This window comes from Anolis carolinensis, chromosome 2 (genome assembly GCF_035594765.1).
Source record: "Anolis carolinensis isolate JA03-04 chromosome 2, rAnoCar3.1.pri, whole genome shotgun sequence".
Lineage (NCBI taxonomy): Eukaryota > Metazoa > Chordata > Lepidosauria > Squamata > Dactyloidae > Anolis > Anolis carolinensis.
This window is the reverse complement of record NC_085842.1, coordinates 70,635,983-70,656,359: the sequence shown is the minus strand read 5'-3', so window position 1 is coordinate 70,656,359 and position 20,377 is coordinate 70,635,983. Positions and strand designations below refer to the sequence as shown.

Here is a 20,377-nt window from a genome sequence, read left to right as displayed (position 1 = left end):
AAGACCTGAGCAGGGATGTTCATGGCAACTCTTGCTACCTCCAGAGCCAATCTCACTTCACCTGAAGAAATAGGGGACTTTTTGTCATAAGAAAACTGGCAAAGAATTTCTGAAGTATAAAGTGATATAGGGAATCATAATCTAACCATGTCAAAGAGAGGCAGGATTATTTCTAAAAAGGACGTGGTTCTTTTTCAACAGTATAGTTGTAATGCCACAAAACACAATATAGTCTAGTGGTATACAGTATAGTTGTAGTGCCACAAAAATCATATGTTTGGGAATAAGATATTTCTTGAAGTTATATCCTACTAAATTCAAAATCACACAGGTTTGACAGATTTTCGTAAAGAGTGTAGGGACACAAAGAAACCATTAATAATTATTTAAAAGTTGTTTTGAGTTCTAAAAGCTGTTATACTTCTTTTTAGTTTACATTCCTCACTGTATGCACTTTTTAGCCCAATTCATTTTTATGAGCTTTTTCGTGTTTTTAGCCAACCATGCTTATTTTTGGTGTGATTTTATTATGTTTAAGGAGCCCCGGTGGCGGTGTGTGTTAAAGCACTGAGCTGGAGACCGAAAGGTCCCAGGTTCAAACCCCGGGAGCGGCATGAGCAGCCGCTGTTAGCTCCAGCTCCTGCCAACCTAACAATTCGAAAACATGCCAATGTGAGTAGATCAATAGGTACCACTCCGGCGAGAAGGTAACGGTGCTCCATGCAGTCATGCTGGCCACATGACCTTGGAGGTGTCTACGGACAATGCCGGCTCTTCGGCTTAGAAATGGAGATGAGCACCAACCCCCAGAGTCAGACATGACTGGACTTAACGTCAGGGGAAAACCTTTACCTATACCTTTATTATGTTTTATTGATCTGTTTTTGCTTCGATGTGTTTTATTACAATGACTGTAACCACTTGGGCTTGGCCCCGTGTAAGCCACCCCAAGTCCCTTCGGGAAGATGGTGGCAGGGTATAAAAATAAAGCTATTATTATTATTATTATTATTATTATTATTATTATTATTATTACAAAATAGAGGGGCTTATTATTTGCCGGGATTTGGTTTCAGGGTCCCTATGGATACCAAAATCCATGAATGTTCAAGTTTCATCATATACAATAGCATAGTAGAATTATATAAAATAGCAAAATTAAGATTTGCTTTTTGGAGTTTTTGGGCGGAGTCATATATTCAAGACATGAATGGTTGAACCTGTGGATAAAGAATCCATGTATGTGCAAGACTGACTGTACATTCAGGAAGAATTGTGGGAGAATGGCTTTGAATTATCATTGCTTGAGCTCATGGATGTTATGTTTCTGGTTGGTTAGGATCACCCATGTGACCAGTCAAAGAAGTCCTCCTCCCCATCTGGCCAGCCTGCCTCTATCTTCCGTGATGTTGGCACATAACAAAATCTATTGGGCTGCTTACTGTCAAAACATTCACCGTCATTGCACCCAGCTTTCCAGACTTATAGTTGATCAGATTACAGAGCATGGGCACTTGTTAATCTTAAAAGCACAGAAGCTGTCAAGAGGAACATCATATCCTTTCCTCCTTAGCTGTCAGAACAAGGTGAACCTAAACCCAATCCCAGTGATGCTATTACTTTTGCACTCTTAAAGCTACACACACACACACACAATCTATTTGGAACAATGTGAGCAAATGTTTGTTCTCTTTGATTTGGAACCTCAAGTGTATAACATATAGTTCAGGCCTGACTCCATAGATATGATTTGTGCCTTGTGGTAAATATACTTGTTGATAAACTATAGTTGCATTAGGAAGACAGGGAGAGCACACTGCAGAGAAAGGTTATGGGGAGGGACCCTCCAACATTTCACAGATGAAAACTAGGACAGATGCAGCCAAGCAAAATCAGAGTTTGGTCAAGATGGGTCAATGTTATTAATTAGGAACAGACAAGTTAGAGAGGCTGCAGCACTTTGCTCCCCCTTCGATCCCTTGCTCAGGTAATTGACTCTGAAACTACTTTTGCACATAGAACTCAGTAGGTCAGTGGTTCTCAACCTGTGAGTCCCCAGGTGTTTTGACCTACAACTCCCAGAAATCCCAGCCAGTTTACCAGCTGTTAAGATTTCTTGGAGTTGAAGGTGAAAACATCTTGGGACCCACAGGTTGAGAACCACTGCAGTAGGTTTTAGCAATGGAAGTAAGCTGGGAACAAAGGGAGGAAATGGGAGGAAGAGGGACATTTAAAACTGGCTGGAAAAGTGGTATGCCAGAGGATAAATTGGGATTGTCAGAATAAATTGGGACTATCAAGACTGTCTGACAAGTAAAGACAGTAGGACGAGTAGACACTACTACTGACATTTTTAAAAAGCCCATCAGGATGAGGACCAAGTTGAAATATTCAGGATTGACTATTTTGAACAAGAAAAAAAAAACTTTTTGTATGGCTTTTATGTCCATGCTCTAGTTTGGAGCCTATTTTAGGGTTCAGCCTGTCAGATAATTCATTTAAAAATTCACCCTGAGGCCCAAAACAGACTTCCTAAAGCAACAGGGCTGGCCCTAGGTAATTTTCAAGTGTAAGCAAGCAGTATTTTTGGCACCCCTCCTCCCAAACCAATCACTGAAAAATAAAAGGTAAAAGGTAGAAGGTAGAGGTGAATAGAATGCACACACACACACACACATACACACACATATATGGCACATATGGTCCCTGCATATGTGTTTGTATGTGTGTGTGTGTGTGTGTGTGTGTGTGTGTGTGTGTGTGTGTATATATATATATCTTATATATACATACACATACACACAATGTGGAGAATATGTGGCAAGGTAGATAGATAGGTAGGGAGCCATGGCAAAAGAGCCTTCCCTGGAGCAAGGCCTAATAATAATAATATTAATAAATCATCCCAACAAAGGATTCCCCCAGGCAGGAAGCAGCCAAGCTTTGAAGCTGATAGGCTATTCCATGCTAATCAAGGTGGGCAATTGAAACATTTATACCTGCCTCCAACAGACAAGAGTTCTTTCTTTCTCCCACCCTGGACTTTCCGCAGATATATAAACCCCACTTGATTAGTTTCCAGCCTCTAAGGATGCCTGCCATAGATGCAGGTGAAACGTCAGGAGAATGCTTCTGGAACATGGCCAGACAGCCCATGAGAACCGCCATTTTGATCGGGCTGGGGAGGGGCAGGGGCAGGGGGCGGGGCCTAAGGGCACAGAGGGCACGCCCCTCCCAGGAGACCACGCCCCCTGCTTCCCCTGCTTCTGAAGGAGGCTGAAGTGAAGACTGCCTTGGAAGTTCAGGGAGGGAGAAGGAGAAAAAAGAGATGAAAGCAGGCAAAGGGGGGAAGAAAGAGAAGCGAGAGAAAGAATGATTGGATTACGGTGAATTTTTAGGGCTGTATGGCCATGTTCCAGAAGCATTCTCTCCTGACATTTCGCCTGCATCTATGGCAGGGACCCTTAGTGGTTGTGAAGTCTGTTGGAAACAAGGCAAGTGGGGTTTATATATCTGTGGAATGTCCAAGGTGGGAAAAAGATATCTTGTCTGAGGCAGGTGTGAATGTTGCAATTGGCCACCTTGATTAGCATTAAATAGCCTTGTAGCTTCAAAGCCTGACTGCAAGGTGAATATTCCCTCCTTGCAGAAAGGGAGAGCAGGGAAAAGAGGAAGGAGGGAGGGAGAAGAGGGAGGGCGGCAGGGGATCCAACAGCCCGGCGGTGGCAGGAAACAAAGGGCTGAGCCCGCTGCTGCTGCTGCTTCTGCTGCTGCTTCTGGGCGTCGGAGGGTGGAAAAGAGAGAGAGGCGCCCTGGCTCCGCCAGCTCTTGCTCCTTCCGCAACCACATAGTTGGCGTATGCCTTGAGCTGCCCTTGTAAAGCACTGACAGAAAAGTAACTGGATTCTACAGGATTTTCACATTCAGTCATGTGAAAAGGCCAAAGCAGCATACTCCGCTTACAAATTTCACACTTTCTAGACTGCATTGTAAGTGAGAACACTTAATGTATCATAACAGCAAAATGTAACAACATGAATATTTGAGCTGTGGTTTGGAAGACTGAGGGGAGGCAGGCTACCTACAATTACCAAAAACAAACAGAAAAGGCACAATACATATTTTAATGAACATATAACAGGTACCAAATGGTACTTACTATATTTTTTCAAGACCACTTTGTTAAACAATGAACCAACATGTTCCATAACTGTCAGTGGTCAGGCTGTGATTGTCAATCTTTGGTCAGAAAATTAGTTGCAAAGGGCTCACAATAGCCATAAACAGAGGCATGTCAATTCAGACTCAAATTTGACAATTCAGAAAACCACTTGATTTAGAAAGTTACGCAGTTCATCTCAAAACTGAATCCAAAGTCAAAATCAGAAGCTCAGTCAGATATCTGTTTCTCAATAAGATTGCATTTGCATATGAAATAGAACATTTTAAAGGGATGAAATCTGTCTACTTTTAGGGGGAAATTTTGATATAGAGTTTTGGGCACCATCTTCCATTGTAATTTTAAAAAAATCAAGAAAGGATCCTATGCTTTTTGACAAATTAGGTGAGATCTGCAATCAAAGTTGTGATTTGTGTAAAGATAATGCCTGCCAGATTTCAGACAGCTGAGCAGGCTTTGTGCATAATGGGTTTTTCAATTCTAGAGTAGTTTAAAATCATACCAACATTGTTTGGTGGTAAAAACAGTATACTTTTGTCAAGGTGCTTTGTTTTTAGAAAATGCAAAATTATGGAAAGGTGGGTACAAGGGCTTTATTGATAGGTATAATCAAAACTGACTTGGAGAGGAAGAAACTAAAAAGTGGGAATCATGTTGCCTTCCAAATGTTGGACTACAACTTCCAGCACTCCAATTATGATAGAACCTCTCCTTGGAGATCCAATTGGCATCAGTGTTACTGTCATTCAGGGACCAAGTGAAAATAAACCATGTGCTCACTGATCAAACCAAGTAACATTTTATTCTTGCAACTAATTGTCTTAGCTGTGGTTTCTCTTCTAACTTCCGTTTTCTAACTGGGAACAGATCAGTGATGATCTCTAGTTTCCTGCCACTTTAAGCTTGTGATACAGGTGGAGCATTTCGTTTCTTAAGAGTTCAGCTCAGTTTAAGAAACACCCACGGAAAGCATGCAAGCAACAAGAGCCTCAGAACAGTTGCACACCCACTCTCCTCCTCATATCTCAGCAACGGGGCCAAACTACCTTAGTTAGGTCAAGAAAAGAAACTGATGCTTGACAGCTGTCAGTTACCTTACCTTTCAGTTCGGGGTCATACATGCTGTTTCATTACGAAACAAGGGTACTGGACTATAATGCTGAGCCCCTTGTTTGTAGGCTCACTGAACTTGAGATGTCCTTTTCTGTCACAAACCATACACAACACATATATCCACATATAGGCATATGTATCACTTTCTTGGATCCCATGAAGCTGCATATGAATGAATAATGCAAACAAATGACAGAACTTCAGATAATTTGTAGATTTATACTCCAATGGATACCAAATCCTGGAAGCTAAGCAAGATCAGCTTTGGTTGGTATTTGGATGGGTGGTTGCCAAGAAATACTTGGTGCTGTAGGCAATACTTCAGAGGAAGGAATTGGGAAAACCACCACTAAGTACTCCACACTGCCCTCTATTATCCCTAATAAAGGAAAAGAGGCAGAGCTGCAGAGCTATACATTTCGAAAGGTGGCAAACCTCAGTGCTTTGCCATTCCCAGGGCAAGTTGGATTGGGAAAGCTGCTAGTAACTGTGGATTTGGTGGTTGTATTGTATTGTTTTTGTCTGCTTTTGCTTCTTAAAGTCAAGAGTTGATTTTTGTGTATATGTTTTAATTGCATGCTGTTTTTAGTTTTAAAATGGTTCTACTCTGATTTTAAAGAATATTTTTATCTCTTGGGCTAAGAGGAAATAAACAAATACATTGGATAAATAAAATATATATGTATAACAAATTTGCCATTAGGTAATCATCTCAAAATCCAATATACGGGCCAACAGCTGTGAGGCCTCAGCTATTCATGCTGTGTTGGAAGTTCTAATTGCATCTTCAGAGAAATTGAAACTCAAAATTTCAGTTTATAAATGTTTATTGGAAAAGACTAAATTTGATGGAAATGAAGTTAGTATTGAGTGGAAGAAAGAGTTAGGTCATCCTGTAGAGAATAACCAGTGGAAAATTGCCATCGCATCAATATTTAAAATCTCTTCAGATTTTAAAGTAGTCTTGGTTCAGCAAAAATGGAAGTTTCTGACACATTGGACTCCACATCTCTTTTTAGGGGAGAAAATGATACTTCAGCTAAATGTTGGTAATTAATACAGATAATGCTCCTTTGAGACATATGATATGCTGTGACTAGTCATTGTTCCTTTTTGGATAGGCATATGATAGCATATACATTTTATATTAGGAAAAATAAGTATGCATCTATCTACAGTAGAGTCTCACTTATCCAACGTTCTGGATTATCCAACGCATTTTTGTAGTCAATGTTTTCAATACATCGTGATATTTTGGTGCTAAATTCGTAAATACAGTAATTACTACGTAACATGATTGCGTATTGAACTGCTTTTTGTGTCAAATTTGTTGTATAACATGATGTTTTGGTGCTTAAATTGGTAAAATCATAACCTAAATTGATGTTTAATAGGCTTTTCTTTAATCCCTCCTTATTATCCAAGATATTCACTTATCCAATGTTCTGCCGGCCCGTTTATGTTGGATAAGTGAAACTCTACTGTATTTATGGAATCAGTATGATGGAGTGGCCTGAGTGTTATCAAGATCTCCAGGAGACAAGGGTTCAAATCCCTGTTCAGCCAGAGAAATCCACTTAATGACTTTAGCCAAGTCACTCTCTCTGATGAGAAAAATAAACTGTATTCATGTTACTAGGAATATAAGGTATGTTCAGCATGGCTGCAGCTTACATACTCTTATTGTTCTCGATAAGGTTACAGGCTTCAGGGTTCCAAGAAATATTCAGCATCTATCTTAGAGTGCACATACACTATAGAATTAATGCAGTTTGACATCAGTTACAATCAAGACTGAATGCTATGGAATCATGGGAGTTTTAATTTAACAAGGTCTTTAGCCTTCTCTGCCAAAGAGTACCAGTGCTACCCCAAGCTATAGATCCCATGATCCCATAGCAGTTAAAATGGTGTCAGATTGCAGTAATTTTGCATGAAATGTATATCCTTGTATAAATACCAAATTAATATTTTAGGATATCCAGTCAACTAATTTAAATATATGACCTAGGCTATAACTGCACCCTATGTGCCTCTTCTTTTTCTTCCTTTCTTTTTTGCATGTTTTAAAATCTAAACTTTACATTCTTTAAAAAAAATCATAATATTTTACCCAATCATCATCAGCATTTTCCTTTCATTATAATTCCTAGCTTTCACCACTGGCACATATGACATTATTTGTTTGCATTTATTTCTCCCTCTTTGTTTTTTCTGTTGTCTCTTTTTTAGAATAAATTCTTTCTTCTTCTGAATCTATGTGCATTCAGCTCCCACCTATGATCTTGCCTATAAACAAACATTGTATTTGCTTTTTATATACTAGGCTTCTTTTTTTCCTCTTTTTCTGTTTCTCCTCCAAGGGGCTCTGTGCATATTTTAGCAAACCAACTGCTGTATCTGAGACAGAGAAACAGTACATTGCCTAAGGCTAACCAGTAAGCTTCATAGCCAAGCCAGGATTTGATTCTGGGCTTCCAATATCTAGCTAGACAGTTGAGAGGAGATGGTGATGATGATAATGATTCAGTCTCAAGGTCTTTTGCTATTCCCAAGATTCCTCTCCCCTTTTATTCTGTTCCATAAGCCAATAAAAATGATTCATATTGATAATTTTTACTTCAAGAAAAAAGTGTAAGAAGTGCAACTGATCATTACTAAGGGCCAAAACTAAACAAGGAAGGGGGTGCAACAAAATGCAATCTCTTATTGTGTTCTCTGTCTTTCAAATTGTTATTGTGTACCTTCAAGGTCTTTCTGACTCATGGAAACCCAAGGTGGTCCTATTGTTGTTCTAAATCTCAGGTCCTCCAAGAGTATTACACTTCCCAGTTGGTTCAATGAAATATACAGGAGTTGAAGGCAGGAACAGCACGGGGTGTGTGTGTGTAGCAATTCGCAAATCCAGCATGTTTTACAAGTAGAAGCATGAATATTACATAGAGAATTTAGACACATGAGAAAAAGAGATGATTGGTGCAGTTTCAGGATCTGCAATTTCTTTGGTTCAAAAATACATTCATTTAGTTTCTGGTTGTTGCAAATCAGGATCAGTAATCCCATTGGTTCAAAAGTACATTTATTTATACTTTCTGATTGGCGCATAGTATGGAATAAACTGTCATTGGCTGCAGTTGAAGCTGTCTGCTGTCTGTTTGTGTCCAACAGAAGATTGGGAAAGAATGTGGGGCTGGGTTATGGAGAACAAAGGCTAGTTGATGTGCTTACTCCTGGGGTTTGGATGGCTGGGTCTCTTGACGGGTCCCAAGAATAGGACAAATGGGTGGGAAGATGACTTAATGGGTTTATGACTTAGTCAGACCTAGGTCTTTTGTGAGACAAGAGAGCTGGCTAATTGCCATTCTCTTGTTTATTGCAAAGGTGTGAGGTAAGGGGAGGTGTAACACTTGTGCGTACTTAGTGGGTGAATGGCCAAGGCTTAGAAAAGAAGACTTGGTGGTGTTCCCTAGAGAATTCCAGTAAGACAAGGTTCCCTAGGTCATCTATCCAGACCCTGATGATGATCCTGATTTGCAGGGTTTTTTTTTTTTAAATAACACCATAATGTGTTGTCGAAGGCTTTCATGGCCAGAATCACAGGGTTGTTGTATGTCTTTCGGGCTGTCTTTCTGGAACATGGCCACACAGCCCGAAAGACATACAACAACACCATAATGATTGGTAAAGTCTGAAGTCCTGGTTACCATGATTGTGCTACAAGCGAATACTGCAAACATTGGTCCCAGCAAACACCTTTGCTTGAGGAGTGCTCCAGCCCCACTATTTTCAACTTCCCTTTGTTTCACTTGACAAAAGTGTTCCTTTGCAGTTTCCCTTGAAAAAGAAACAATGGTATATGTCTGGCAGGTCCCTCAAACTATTCCCCCCCCCCCCCCACACACACACACACTCATTCCATGTTGCAAAAGAAGCCTGTACAAGGTTCAACATTCTAATCCAAAATGCTTGGGACCAGAAGTGTTCTGTATTTCGTATATTTGAAAACTTGATGTACATGAGATATCTTGGTGATGGGATACAAGGATCTTATTTCATTGGGCTATACTCCATTTCTAAGACTCTTTGACCACGATTACGAATGTCTCCTATCACAAGATGTTTGCCCCATTCCATCAGTAATCCGTTGGAATCTGTCTGCAAAAGTCACAGAAACAGAGTGATTGCACATAGGATCCAAAAAGTGTTTTTTGTATTTACCATAATTTTATACATTAGGAGCCCCGGTGGCAAAGAGCGTTAAAGCACAGAGCTGCAGACCGAAAGCCCCGGGAGTGGCGTGAGTGGCCGCTGTTAGCTCCAGCTCCTGCCAACCTAGCAGTTCGAAAACATGCCAATGTGAGTAGATCAATAGGTACTGCTCTGGCAGGAAGGTAACGGCGCTCCATGCAGTCATGCCGGCCACATGACCTTGGAGGTGTCTACGGACAACGCCGGCTCTTCGGCTTAGAAATGGAGATGAGCACCAACCCCCAGAGTCAGACATGACTGGACTTAACGTCAGGGGAAACCTTTACCTTTACATTGTTGAGGGGCTGTTTTTACATATGAATCCAGTCCTAAAAAAATACAGGATGCATATTAATATAAACGGATTATTTCCTAATCTGATAAGATCTCAAGTCTAAACATGACATTAATTTCTGTTTCATATGCATCTTGGTGGTACAGCAGGTTAAATCACTGAGCTGCTGAACTTACTGACCGAAAGGTTGGCGGTTCGAATCCGGGGAGTGGGGTGAGCTCCTACTGTTAGCTCTAGCTTCTGCCAACCTAGTAGTTCAAAAACATACAAATGTGAGTAGATTAATAGGTACTGCTCCCAGCGGGAAGGTAATTGCCCTCCATGTAGTCATGCCAGCCAGATGACCTTGGAGGCATCTGTGCCTTAGAAATGAAGATGAGCACCAACCCCCAGAGTAGGACATAACTAGACTTAATGTCAGAAGAAAACTTTTACCTTTACCTATGCATCTCAGAAATAATGAAACATGAATATGAGGAAAATTGACATTGAAAGAAGAGATAGAACAATGGGGGCATTGCTCTTCCAATTTCTGGGCTTTGTACTCCCTTCATTGAAAATTTCTTTCAGTTCCAAAAATTTTATCATTATAGAGAGTGAAACACTGAAAAACAGTTTGTACCTAGAACTTCTATATTTACTGTGTTTGCATTCTGTTGGCAACTATCTTCCCCTTTTCTTTGGGTGAATAAATGGTCAAGTGATGCTTTAAGTTACTGCATTGCTAGAATTTGAGGATTCAAGAAACATTTCATAGATGGGACTGTTACATGGGGAAGGAGATGCCTGCTATAACTACAACGATGTCATGTTTGACAAACATGTCAAAATGTAGAAACATCTGATGAGTGGACCATACCAGGCGATTATAAAGGGGGAACAAGAAGGGAGATTGTCAAGAAGGGCTATGTGATTATTTACCTTGAACCCAAGGAAGTCATTTGGAATCTAAATGTTCACCTAAATCAAATAGGAACCCGTGGTTCTCTGGATGTCGTTGTACCACATCCCCCAACATCTCTGGACATTGGATATGCTGGCTAAACTATGTAAGTTGCAGCACAACTATATTAAGACGAAACATGGGTTTCTCAAAAACAAATCATAACAACTGTGAATTTACATGTGCCTAATCATCATACTCAGTGTTACACAGTGACTCTCCTCCCAATCCCCCTAGGACCCACTTATTGGGAAGTAGCTGCTGTGATCTGCAGAGGTCTTTTCTTCTCAATCAGGTAGCAGTTGATGGTCCCACTAATCGCATGGGTGATTTCGAATGTAACAGACATAAATGTACTAGTCAATGCTACAATAAGGTGGATCTGTAACAAATTCATAGAATTCACAGTGCTCACCAATGGTTGCTCTTCATCTAGGAAAGAAATTACTAGTGGAGTGTTTCAGGGTTCCATCCTGAACCTGATGTTAGCATTCTTACAAAATAGATGATGGAAAAGAAGACATGTTTACAAAATTTTCAGACAACACTGAATTAGGGGGGTAGCTAATATCCCAAAGAACGGGAAAGTGACCTTGACAGATTGGAAATCAATGACATAACAAAATGATTTTCAAAGGGGATAAGTGAAAGGTGCTTACCTAAATTCACTTATATAGAATAGGTGACAAATGACTGAACTAGGGTTTTTAGTTGGCCACAAGCTAAACATGAGTCAACACTGTGAAACAGTGCCCAAAACCCAGTGCAGTTCTGGGCTGCATTTGAGCATAGTATTGAGAGATCAAAGATGCAGTACTGCCACTTATGGAATACTGTGTCCAGTTTGGGGCACCACAGTTCAAGAAGGACATCAGCAAATAAAGTGTCCAGAGAAGTTTGATTAAAGGTTTAGAAACCAAGGCTTATGAGGGGGTTCTGTATGTTTAGCTTGGAGAACAACGGTGACGTGATAGCTCTCTTTAACCATCTGAAAAGATGTGAAGTAGAAGACGAGGGAAGGTGGTTTTCTGCCACTTCGGAGATAAACTAAAAACACATTCACACTGCAAGAAAGGGGCTTTTACCTAACCATTAGTAAGAATGTGTTGTTGAAGGCTTTCATGGCTGGGATCACAGGGTTGTTGTATGTCTTTCGGGCTGTGTGGCCATGTTCCAGAAGTATTCTCTCCTGACGTTTCGCCCACATCTATGGCAGGCATCCTCAGAGGCTGTGAGGCATGGGTAAGTTAGTAAAGAAGTTAGTAAGAACTTCTTTACTATCAGAGTCATTTGCGTCTACTTGTGGAGAACCACAGGTTTCCCAGCACTGACCCAAACCTCCTTGTTTTGAGTAGCTGAGTCAGCAATCAATGGCATGGATTTTTATTTGTATACATAAATACTTTTGAAAACAGAAGTTCACCAGAAACAAATTACAAAATCAGTTTATACAATTAGCCTAATCTGAAGACTAAGTCTAAATTAGATCAGATTTGTAAAAAATGCTTAATGTATGGTATTTACAAATTATATAAATAAATCCTTGATTACCCAAAAATGTTAATCATTCTAAACAATAAGAAAAGTTACCTTGCTGGGTGCATTAGAAAGGCTGATTTATTGGTAACATCCCAGTTTGCAGTATAAAAGATTTGTTTGTATACCTTAAAAAAGGAGGCCATAGAAAGAAATAGGAAAAGCTTGGGAAAAAAGTAAAAAAATGAATATATTTATATAGATAATATATATAAATACTTGATATTGAAATTTCAAAATGTCTTCCGCAATGGCTTCCAGAAGACTTTAGAAATGTACTCTACAGTATTTTTCTATTGAAAAAAAATCATTTTAAGAAAGAACAGTATTACCGAAACAAATCCCATTGCATTGTTCATATAGCTCAGAGGAGACCTTTTTTTTTGGGGGGGGGGGGGAACCCCTCAGAAGATAAGACAGAGAATTGCATGTCAGTGGCCAGCCACAAGCCTTGTACAACATTTAACTTAAAGGCAGAACTTCGTAATTCACAGACTATACACATCCTTCACTTAAACAGCAATTGAAATGAACAAAAATACAGGGGATAAGGGAGCAGGAAATGGATTGTTTTCCAATCATCTATGCGCAAATTAATGCTTTCTCCTTTTCTTTTCTTTTTCCTTTACCATTAATATCAACAAAATCACCATTAACAACTATATCTACATATTCCATCTAACAAAGTATATGCTGAACAATCAGTACTGCTTGTAATGAATGTACAATTAAATGGGAGATATGGGGGAAAAAAATCACTGAAACCCCCATACAGACATACAGAAATATAAAGCCATGTAGATTTTCAAAGTGCCATGAATAAAACATTTAGATAACTTCTTCTTTCTCACAGATACAGTTTGAACCACATAAAAAGACGTTAGGAGTTACTGGATTCTTCACTTGGATTCTGAATCTCCCCTTTAGCCGCTTTGGTGAGAATATCCATCCATTTTATTTGCAAGTCTTCATCATCGGCACTGAAATACAAAGTCTGTTGAGACTGGCAGAGTTTGAAAACATACTTGGATTCAAACTTCTCACCAGAATGTGGGAAATCCACTTCATATCCTGGTAAAGGTATACTGCGTGGGACTCGTCCGTCCTAAACAAACACAGAAAGAGGTGAAAAGCAGTGATGAGAACTCAGCAAAAGCATCTTGAAATGAATGCACAGCAGCATGAAATTTCAGAATAAAAACAATTCATGGGGTTGACACTTCTGACTTTGTTTGTACTGAGTTGTACTAGTATTGGGTTTCCTAGTATTGTGTTGAGGTAAAAAACAGATTAAAAAAAGATTTAGAGGAGTTTGCAGATACAGACAGAGCAAGCTTGTTTTCTGCCACTCCAGAGACTAGAGCAGGCATGGGCAAATGTTGGCCCTCCAGGTGTTTTCGACTTCAACTCTCACAATTCCTAACAGCCTACTGGCTGTTGAAGTCCAAAACAGCTGGAGGGCCAAAGTTTGCCCATGCCTGGACTAGAACAAAACAAATGGATTCAAGAAAAAAGATTCCATCTAAAAATTTGGAAGACCATATTTACTGTGAGAGCTATCTGACTGCCTCAGAGGATAGCAGAGTCTGCTTCTTTAGAGGTCTTTAAACAGATTGGATAGACATCTTTCAGGAGTGCTTTTGTTTCTGCATGGCAGGAGTTTAGACTGGGCGACTTGTGAGGCTCTCTTGCAACTCTTTATGATTTGATAGACAGACAGACAAGATATAGGTGATAGATAGATGATAGACAGACACATATGTGTATATATGATTGATACATTTAACTCATAATTCTGTTCCCATGGCTTAGGCTAGGATGCTTCTGCATCAAAGGAGTCCTGGTGCACAGAACTATCTTAAGTAGCAACTCTGGGGAATCTTATCTTACACTAGGGAACACACATCCCCAAAGTTAGTGGCATTCTACCTATTTCATCCATGGCCTTAATACAAAGAAACAGTTTTAGGAAAGGGAACATGGAAAGAAACAATCATCAGGCTGCCTGGCTTATTTAGTATGTCCAACGTGTTTCAAGAAAGAACAAAAAGAATATACCTGGTACTCCCCAACGATTGACCCGGTACCATTCCCATCTCAGCATGTATGATAGATTTAGGTTCATGTCTAATATTACAGACTCCTAACTCACACCACCCACCAATGAAACTATCTTTCTGTGGTGGTTGGATTGTGTGCTCCTAAGAATGGAGACTGAAGTCAAGAAATCTGAAGAAGACTAGGACTTTGAAGGGCAGCTAAGAAGGAACTAGACAAGACCGTGAAGTGTAAAGATATATCCTTGAGTACTAAAGTTGGGATTTTCCATGTCACTGTAATTACATTTTCTATGTATAGCTGTGAAAGCTGGACAGTAAAGAAAGCTGATTAGAAGGAGATCTGCTCTTTTAAAATATAGTGCTGGAGAAGAGTTTTACAGATACTATGTTTTGCTAGAAAGACCAAAAAATGGGTCTTACAGCAAATCACATCTGCATCCTTTGTAGAAGCCAAGATGAGGTTTGGATATATCATGAAAAGATGTGACTAAGAAGAAAAAACAATGTTTGATAAAGTAGAAGGCAGTAATAAAAGAGGTTTGCATTCTAGATAGACTCAATGAAGAAAGTCACAGCCTTGAGTCTGCAAGACCTGAGCAGGGATGTTGATGATCAGGGGGACCTGGACGTCTCTCATTCTTGAAGCCACCATAATTTGAAGTTGCACTGCCATCGACTGCTAGGGTAACAAATAGACATGTGCACAAAATTTGTCCCTACCGTTTTTCTTGTTTCTTTCATGTCTTCCATTTATCTGGAAGCATGAAACAGGAAGCTCCTTTCCGACATGGAAATCTGCTCAACACGAAAGCCTGCTTTCATGTCAAGCCGAAATTGCCTCCTTGCCTGCATGTAGCCAGGCCTGGAGCAAGGCTGCAGGCGAGCTCCAAGCCTGCTTGCACACACACACACACACACACACACACACACACACACACTGTCTGAGAGTGTGGCGGGCATGTTTGGTGGCTGCTAGTGTCTGCAGGCAGGCTTTGGGCCTGCTTGCAAGCCCCACCACACATACACACTCTCTGAGAGTTTGGAGGGCGTGTTTGGCGGCTGGCAAGGTCTGCAGGCCAGCTCTGCGAGCCCCACCACACACACACACACTCCAAGAGTATGGAGGGCGTGTTTGGCAGCTGGTAGGGTCTGCTGGTGGGCTCCAAGCAGCTGAATGCCTTACTCTAGAGGGAAAAAGCAGGTGTTAACAGGTAAGAAGAGTGCCAGGAAGGGGAGACAGTGGGTGAGAAACCCCCCCCCCCACCCCCATAATGGTCTGAATTTTGGGCCCCTGATCCGAACCCCCCTCCCAAATTTTGGGAGGCTCTTGAAAGTGGATCAGGGCCCCAAACGAAAGCTGAGACACAGAACGGGGCAAGGTTTACTCCAAAAACATAACACTAGTAACAAATTCTCTCCATAGCTTTGGCATTGAACAGGACAACACACTGCCTTGGGAAGGTAGAGTATATTTTTTGACAGTGGTTTTTTTCTGTGCTAGGGAAGCATACATAAGAAGTCATGAGTGGAGTGCTGCGGGGTTCCGTCCTGGGCCCGGTTCTGTTCAACATCTTTATTAACAACTTAGACGAAGGGTTAGAAGGCACGATCATTAAGTTTGCAGATGACACCAAACTGGGAGGGATAGCCAACACTCCAGAAGACAGGAGCAGAATTCAAAACAATCTTGACAGACTAGAGAGATGGGCCGAAACTAACAAAATGAAGTTTAACAGGGATAAATGCAAGATACTTCATTTTGGCAGAAAAAATGGAATGCAAAGATACAGAATGGGGGATGCCTGGCTAGACAACAGTGTGTGCGAAAAAGACCTTGGAGTCCTTGTGGACAACAAGTTAAACATGAGCCTATAATGTGATTCGGCTGCAAAAAATCCAATGGGATTTTGGCCTGCATAAATAGGGGTATAGCGTCTAGATCCAGGGAAGTCATGCTCCCCCTCTATTCTGCCTTCGTCAGGCCACACCTGGAATACTGTGTCCAATTCTGGGCACCGCAGTTGAAGGGAGATGTTGACAAGCTGGAATGTGTCCAGAGGAGGGCAACTAAAATGATCAAAGGTCTGGAGAACAAGCCCTGTGAGGGGAGGCTTAAAGAACTGGGCATGTTTAGCCTGCAGAAGAGAAGTCTAAGAGGAGACATGATAGCCATGTACAAATATGTGAGGGGAAGTCATAGGGAGGAGGGAGCAAGCTTGTTTTCTGCTGCCCTGCAGACTAGGACACGGAACAATGGCTTCAAACTACAGGAAAGGAGATTCCACCTGAACATCAGGAAGAACTTCCTCACTGTGAGAGCTGTTCGGCAGTGGAACTCTCTTCCCCGGGCCGTGGTGGAGGCTCCTTCTTTGGAGGCTTTTAAGCAGAGGCTGGATGGCCATCTGTCGGGGGTGCTCTGAATGCGATTTCCTGCTTCTTGGCAGGGGGTTGGACTGGATGGCCCATGAGGTCTCTTCCAACTCTACTATTCTATGATTCTATGATTCTATGAAATATGGATATAAATTCTCCGGCTATCGATCTTTTCTTTAAGGAACAGGAGGACAGAGAGATCTGCAATTACTGCTACATAGTTGATATTTGGTAGATACTATGAGGCCCAGACTTCCTGCCTTCAGTGTTAATAGCTTTTACTTATCCCATATACATACTCTGCTAGCATTTGGCACAAGGCTAGGTCTCCAAGAAAGTGGTGGTATTTGAATAGCCAAAAGCATTAACAATGCTGGCCTGTTGTGACAAAAACAAGAGTTCTGTGAAACTGTAAAGGTTGACATATTTATTGTATTACGGCAATTGGTGGGCTATAGTCATGAAAGCTTGTGTTATTATACATTCGTTAGCATTTAATGTGCACAAGACTCTTTCTTGCTGTTTATTTAAATGTACTGCAAAAACATTCACTTTTATAACTGTACGTTTACTTATAAGGGAAGTACTCTGTAGTTTCCTCATAAAATCATGTGGGATTTCATGAATCTGAGAGGAAAAAAAAACTATCACCCATTTGGCACCACGGGAGAGGCATACAAAGAATTGAACTAAGGAAACCTTTCTTGTAATACTAATTGCAACTTCTCATAATTCTGCCAACCTATTATCCTATAGTACTTGGAACTACAGACAATGAGTACAAAATAGTTTTTTCCATATTTAAGGATTTTCATTACAAATTGTATAGGAAAGCAATTTTTCTGCACATTCTGTCTGTCAACACACTGCTACTCTTTGTCATTCCAGATAGGCAGCAAGGAAATACCTAATGACCTTCTTTAAGAAAGGAAGACTTTCTTCTTAAAGAAACTAGTATATGGTGGGAACACATGCTACTGAACACAGCAAGGTCACTCAGTTGTCAAAAGCAAGACAAATCCTTTAAGCCCAGTGTTTCCCCATCTTCTGATATCAGACTTATCTCTGCAATTAAATGTGGAAGTAAACTGTGCTCTCAAAAGGTTTAAGAGTTACTATCCTTGGCAGAGACCATCTCAATTCTTGGGTTTCTGTTTGAGTTACTGATATGGGAATGTCACCTGACTGGAAGGAAGGCTGTTCAGAGCAGTAGAGCATATAAGGCATACTGCACAGTAAATTGTCAGATATTTCTGACAACAGAAAATTCATAAGGAAACATGAACACAAGAGACTGATTGAAGGATGAAAACTTAATATCAATGCATTATACAGACTTGTCACAGGCAGTCTCTCAACTCAGGCTGGTGTGTCTTCTGGTCCACAAATTTGTCAGAGGAGAGAAGTAGTCCTCTCACCTCAGTTTTGAGAATTACCATTTGAGCCTATTTCTTAGCATGACATGCTTATTTTATATATTTCAGTACTCATTTGTTTACATTACTGATGTATAATATGCAAATATTTTTACCTGACTGCCTCCTTGTAGATATAAGATGAGAGGTTCAGCCTTAGGAATGGTGACCCATACTTTACACCAGGTTTTTCCTTTCTCTTGGAAGAGGAGGTAGCTGCTGAAAATACTGTTTTCTGCTCCCAAAATGGTTTGCTTCTATTAAAAAAAAAAAAAACCAATGTCTATTCACACTCTTAGGCTGAAGGCATTTACAGCTGATTATACACCTTTACAGCTTATGTTTAAATATTTGCTCGTGCATAGTGAATGCACACAGATGTACAATTACCAAGGCATCAATCTTTAAATATACAGGGGTTTTAGTCATCATTTTAGATAACCAGGACTAAAGGAACAGATGTAGGTGCTGAACTACTGTTCTCAAAGAGTGTTAAGCTAAAGATTCCACTTCCACAGCAGAAGTTGAGAATAGCAATTAAGATGACACACTTACTTTCATGCTTAAAGTAGGTTGGAGGAGATTGAAAATTAATGAGGAAGCTGGCTCAGCACAAGTGAGAGGAGCCAGAGTACAGTACAGCTGCAAGGATAAATGGATACTCCAGGTGTTGGGAGTTGGGTGTATGTGCATGCATGCAGGGGAGAGAAATGCAATCTCCCAGACACATCTCCAATCAGATTAGCCAACTGCATATGTATTTGGAAGCAAATCCCATTGTTTTTGATGGGACCACCAAGCCAGTTCACATACTGGACACTGGACAGCATCAAAGTACAATGCCACAGATATGATGTCTGAAATGTTGACATTTTCATCAATGAATTCTTAAAAATTTGTGAAGACATACAAAAGCTAACATCCTCCAGTTCTCTTTGGGGGCATCCACACTGCACAGTCATAACAGATTGATGATACTTTAACTGCCAGAGTTCCATCTCCAAGAATCCTGAGATTTGTTAGCTGGTGAGATACTGAGAAAGCTCAACTGCACTCCCCTGAACTTGGAGCAACCTGGAACAAAATGCTAGAGTTCCAAAGGACGTCGCCATGACAATTAAAGTAGAATCATTGAGCTATAATTATATAGTGTGGATAAAGCCTTTAACTTTGTATGGTTTTGGTATGATTTTTGTAAGAAAAACTCATGACTGAGATCCCATTAATTCCAGGAGCAGGAAGTATTTTGCCTAAATAGTTCAAATCAGATCAGGTTCAACATCAAATAAGAACAGTTGGTGCCTAAACTTACAACACCAAGATGCACTGCATGATTTGTTTTCCATGTGTGTAGCCTACAATTTATTCTATCTGTGGTTGCGCTTGAACACACCATCTCTGACATTATACCCTTACAAGTAAGAGATATGCAACTGAACCGAAACGAAAGTAGCAGTGTTCTGAGTAAAGAGTAAAGATTTCAATTCTTTCTTTCCAGGAAGTGGAATTGTTCTTCTCTGATACATAATAAAAAAAGAGAAGGGGGGATTGCAAATTAGATATGCCGTTCTTTAAGAACCATGTTACAAAAATGAGGAAGAGCATTTATGAATGACAACACTACACCTATTATGGTACATTTTTGTATAACAAATTTCAGAAGTCTTCCATCTGTAGCTAATAAATAATAGGAGCTGGGAGGGGGTGGGTTGCTGAACCAAAAAAAAAACCTCACTGAGTTCATGAATTATGAATTGGGAAAAACCACTTCAGCCTCTAATCCTAGAAGCATTTGCCAGCATAACATACAAAGATGCCAATCAATTGTCTCCTGAGGGGTAAAACAGACTTGATCAGGCTATATGTATTTTTGGCATTTCCTTTGTGAATTTCAAAGACTTAGCACGGAGATAAGCATCTAACCCTATTAAAGAGAAATATTCCCCTTTCTTGATGTCAAGGGGGCTTACTTCACACGGCAAGTCACACGTCAGTGGCTTTTAAGCATTTGCATGGCTTTTAGTATTACCACAAACCTAGATTTGGGGACAAATGTTTTCCCAGTACTGCATTATAGTTCTGCTACAGTAGTTTTCTAGAAGGGTAAGAAAACTTACTAATGCCATTTGGTGGATCATGTAGTTCTTGTAACTCTTGTTCTTGAAATCGCCAGGCCTTATGTTAATGGATGCCTCACTTTGCTGAGACATCCAA

General features: G+C 40.4%; 2 protein-coding genes across 8 annotated transcripts in view; one reads left to right on the top strand and one right to left on the bottom strand.

The window, feature by feature from the left end:
• The window catches only part of LOC134296055 (uncharacterized), a 435,533-nt gene that overhangs the window by 172,719 nt on the left and 242,437 nt on the right, over window positions 1-20,377 (top strand). The window lies entirely within an intron of this gene.
• fgd3 (FYVE, RhoGEF and PH domain containing 3) overlaps window positions 12,147-20,377 on the bottom strand; it is a 121,140-nt gene continuing 112,909 nt past the window's right edge. For all 7 annotated transcript variants that reach the window (XM_008115585.3, XM_062969933.1, XM_008115582.2 and 4 more), the window contains 2 exons: window positions 18,280-18,420; window positions 12,147-13,420 (listed from right to left, as the gene is read on the bottom strand). In XM_008115585.3, coding sequence (XP_008113792.2) covers window positions 13,196-13,420; window positions 18,280-18,420 — 366 coding nt within the window. In that variant the 3' untranslated portion in view covers window positions 12,147-13,195. The remainder of the gene's footprint in view (window positions 13,421-18,279; window positions 18,421-20,377) is intronic.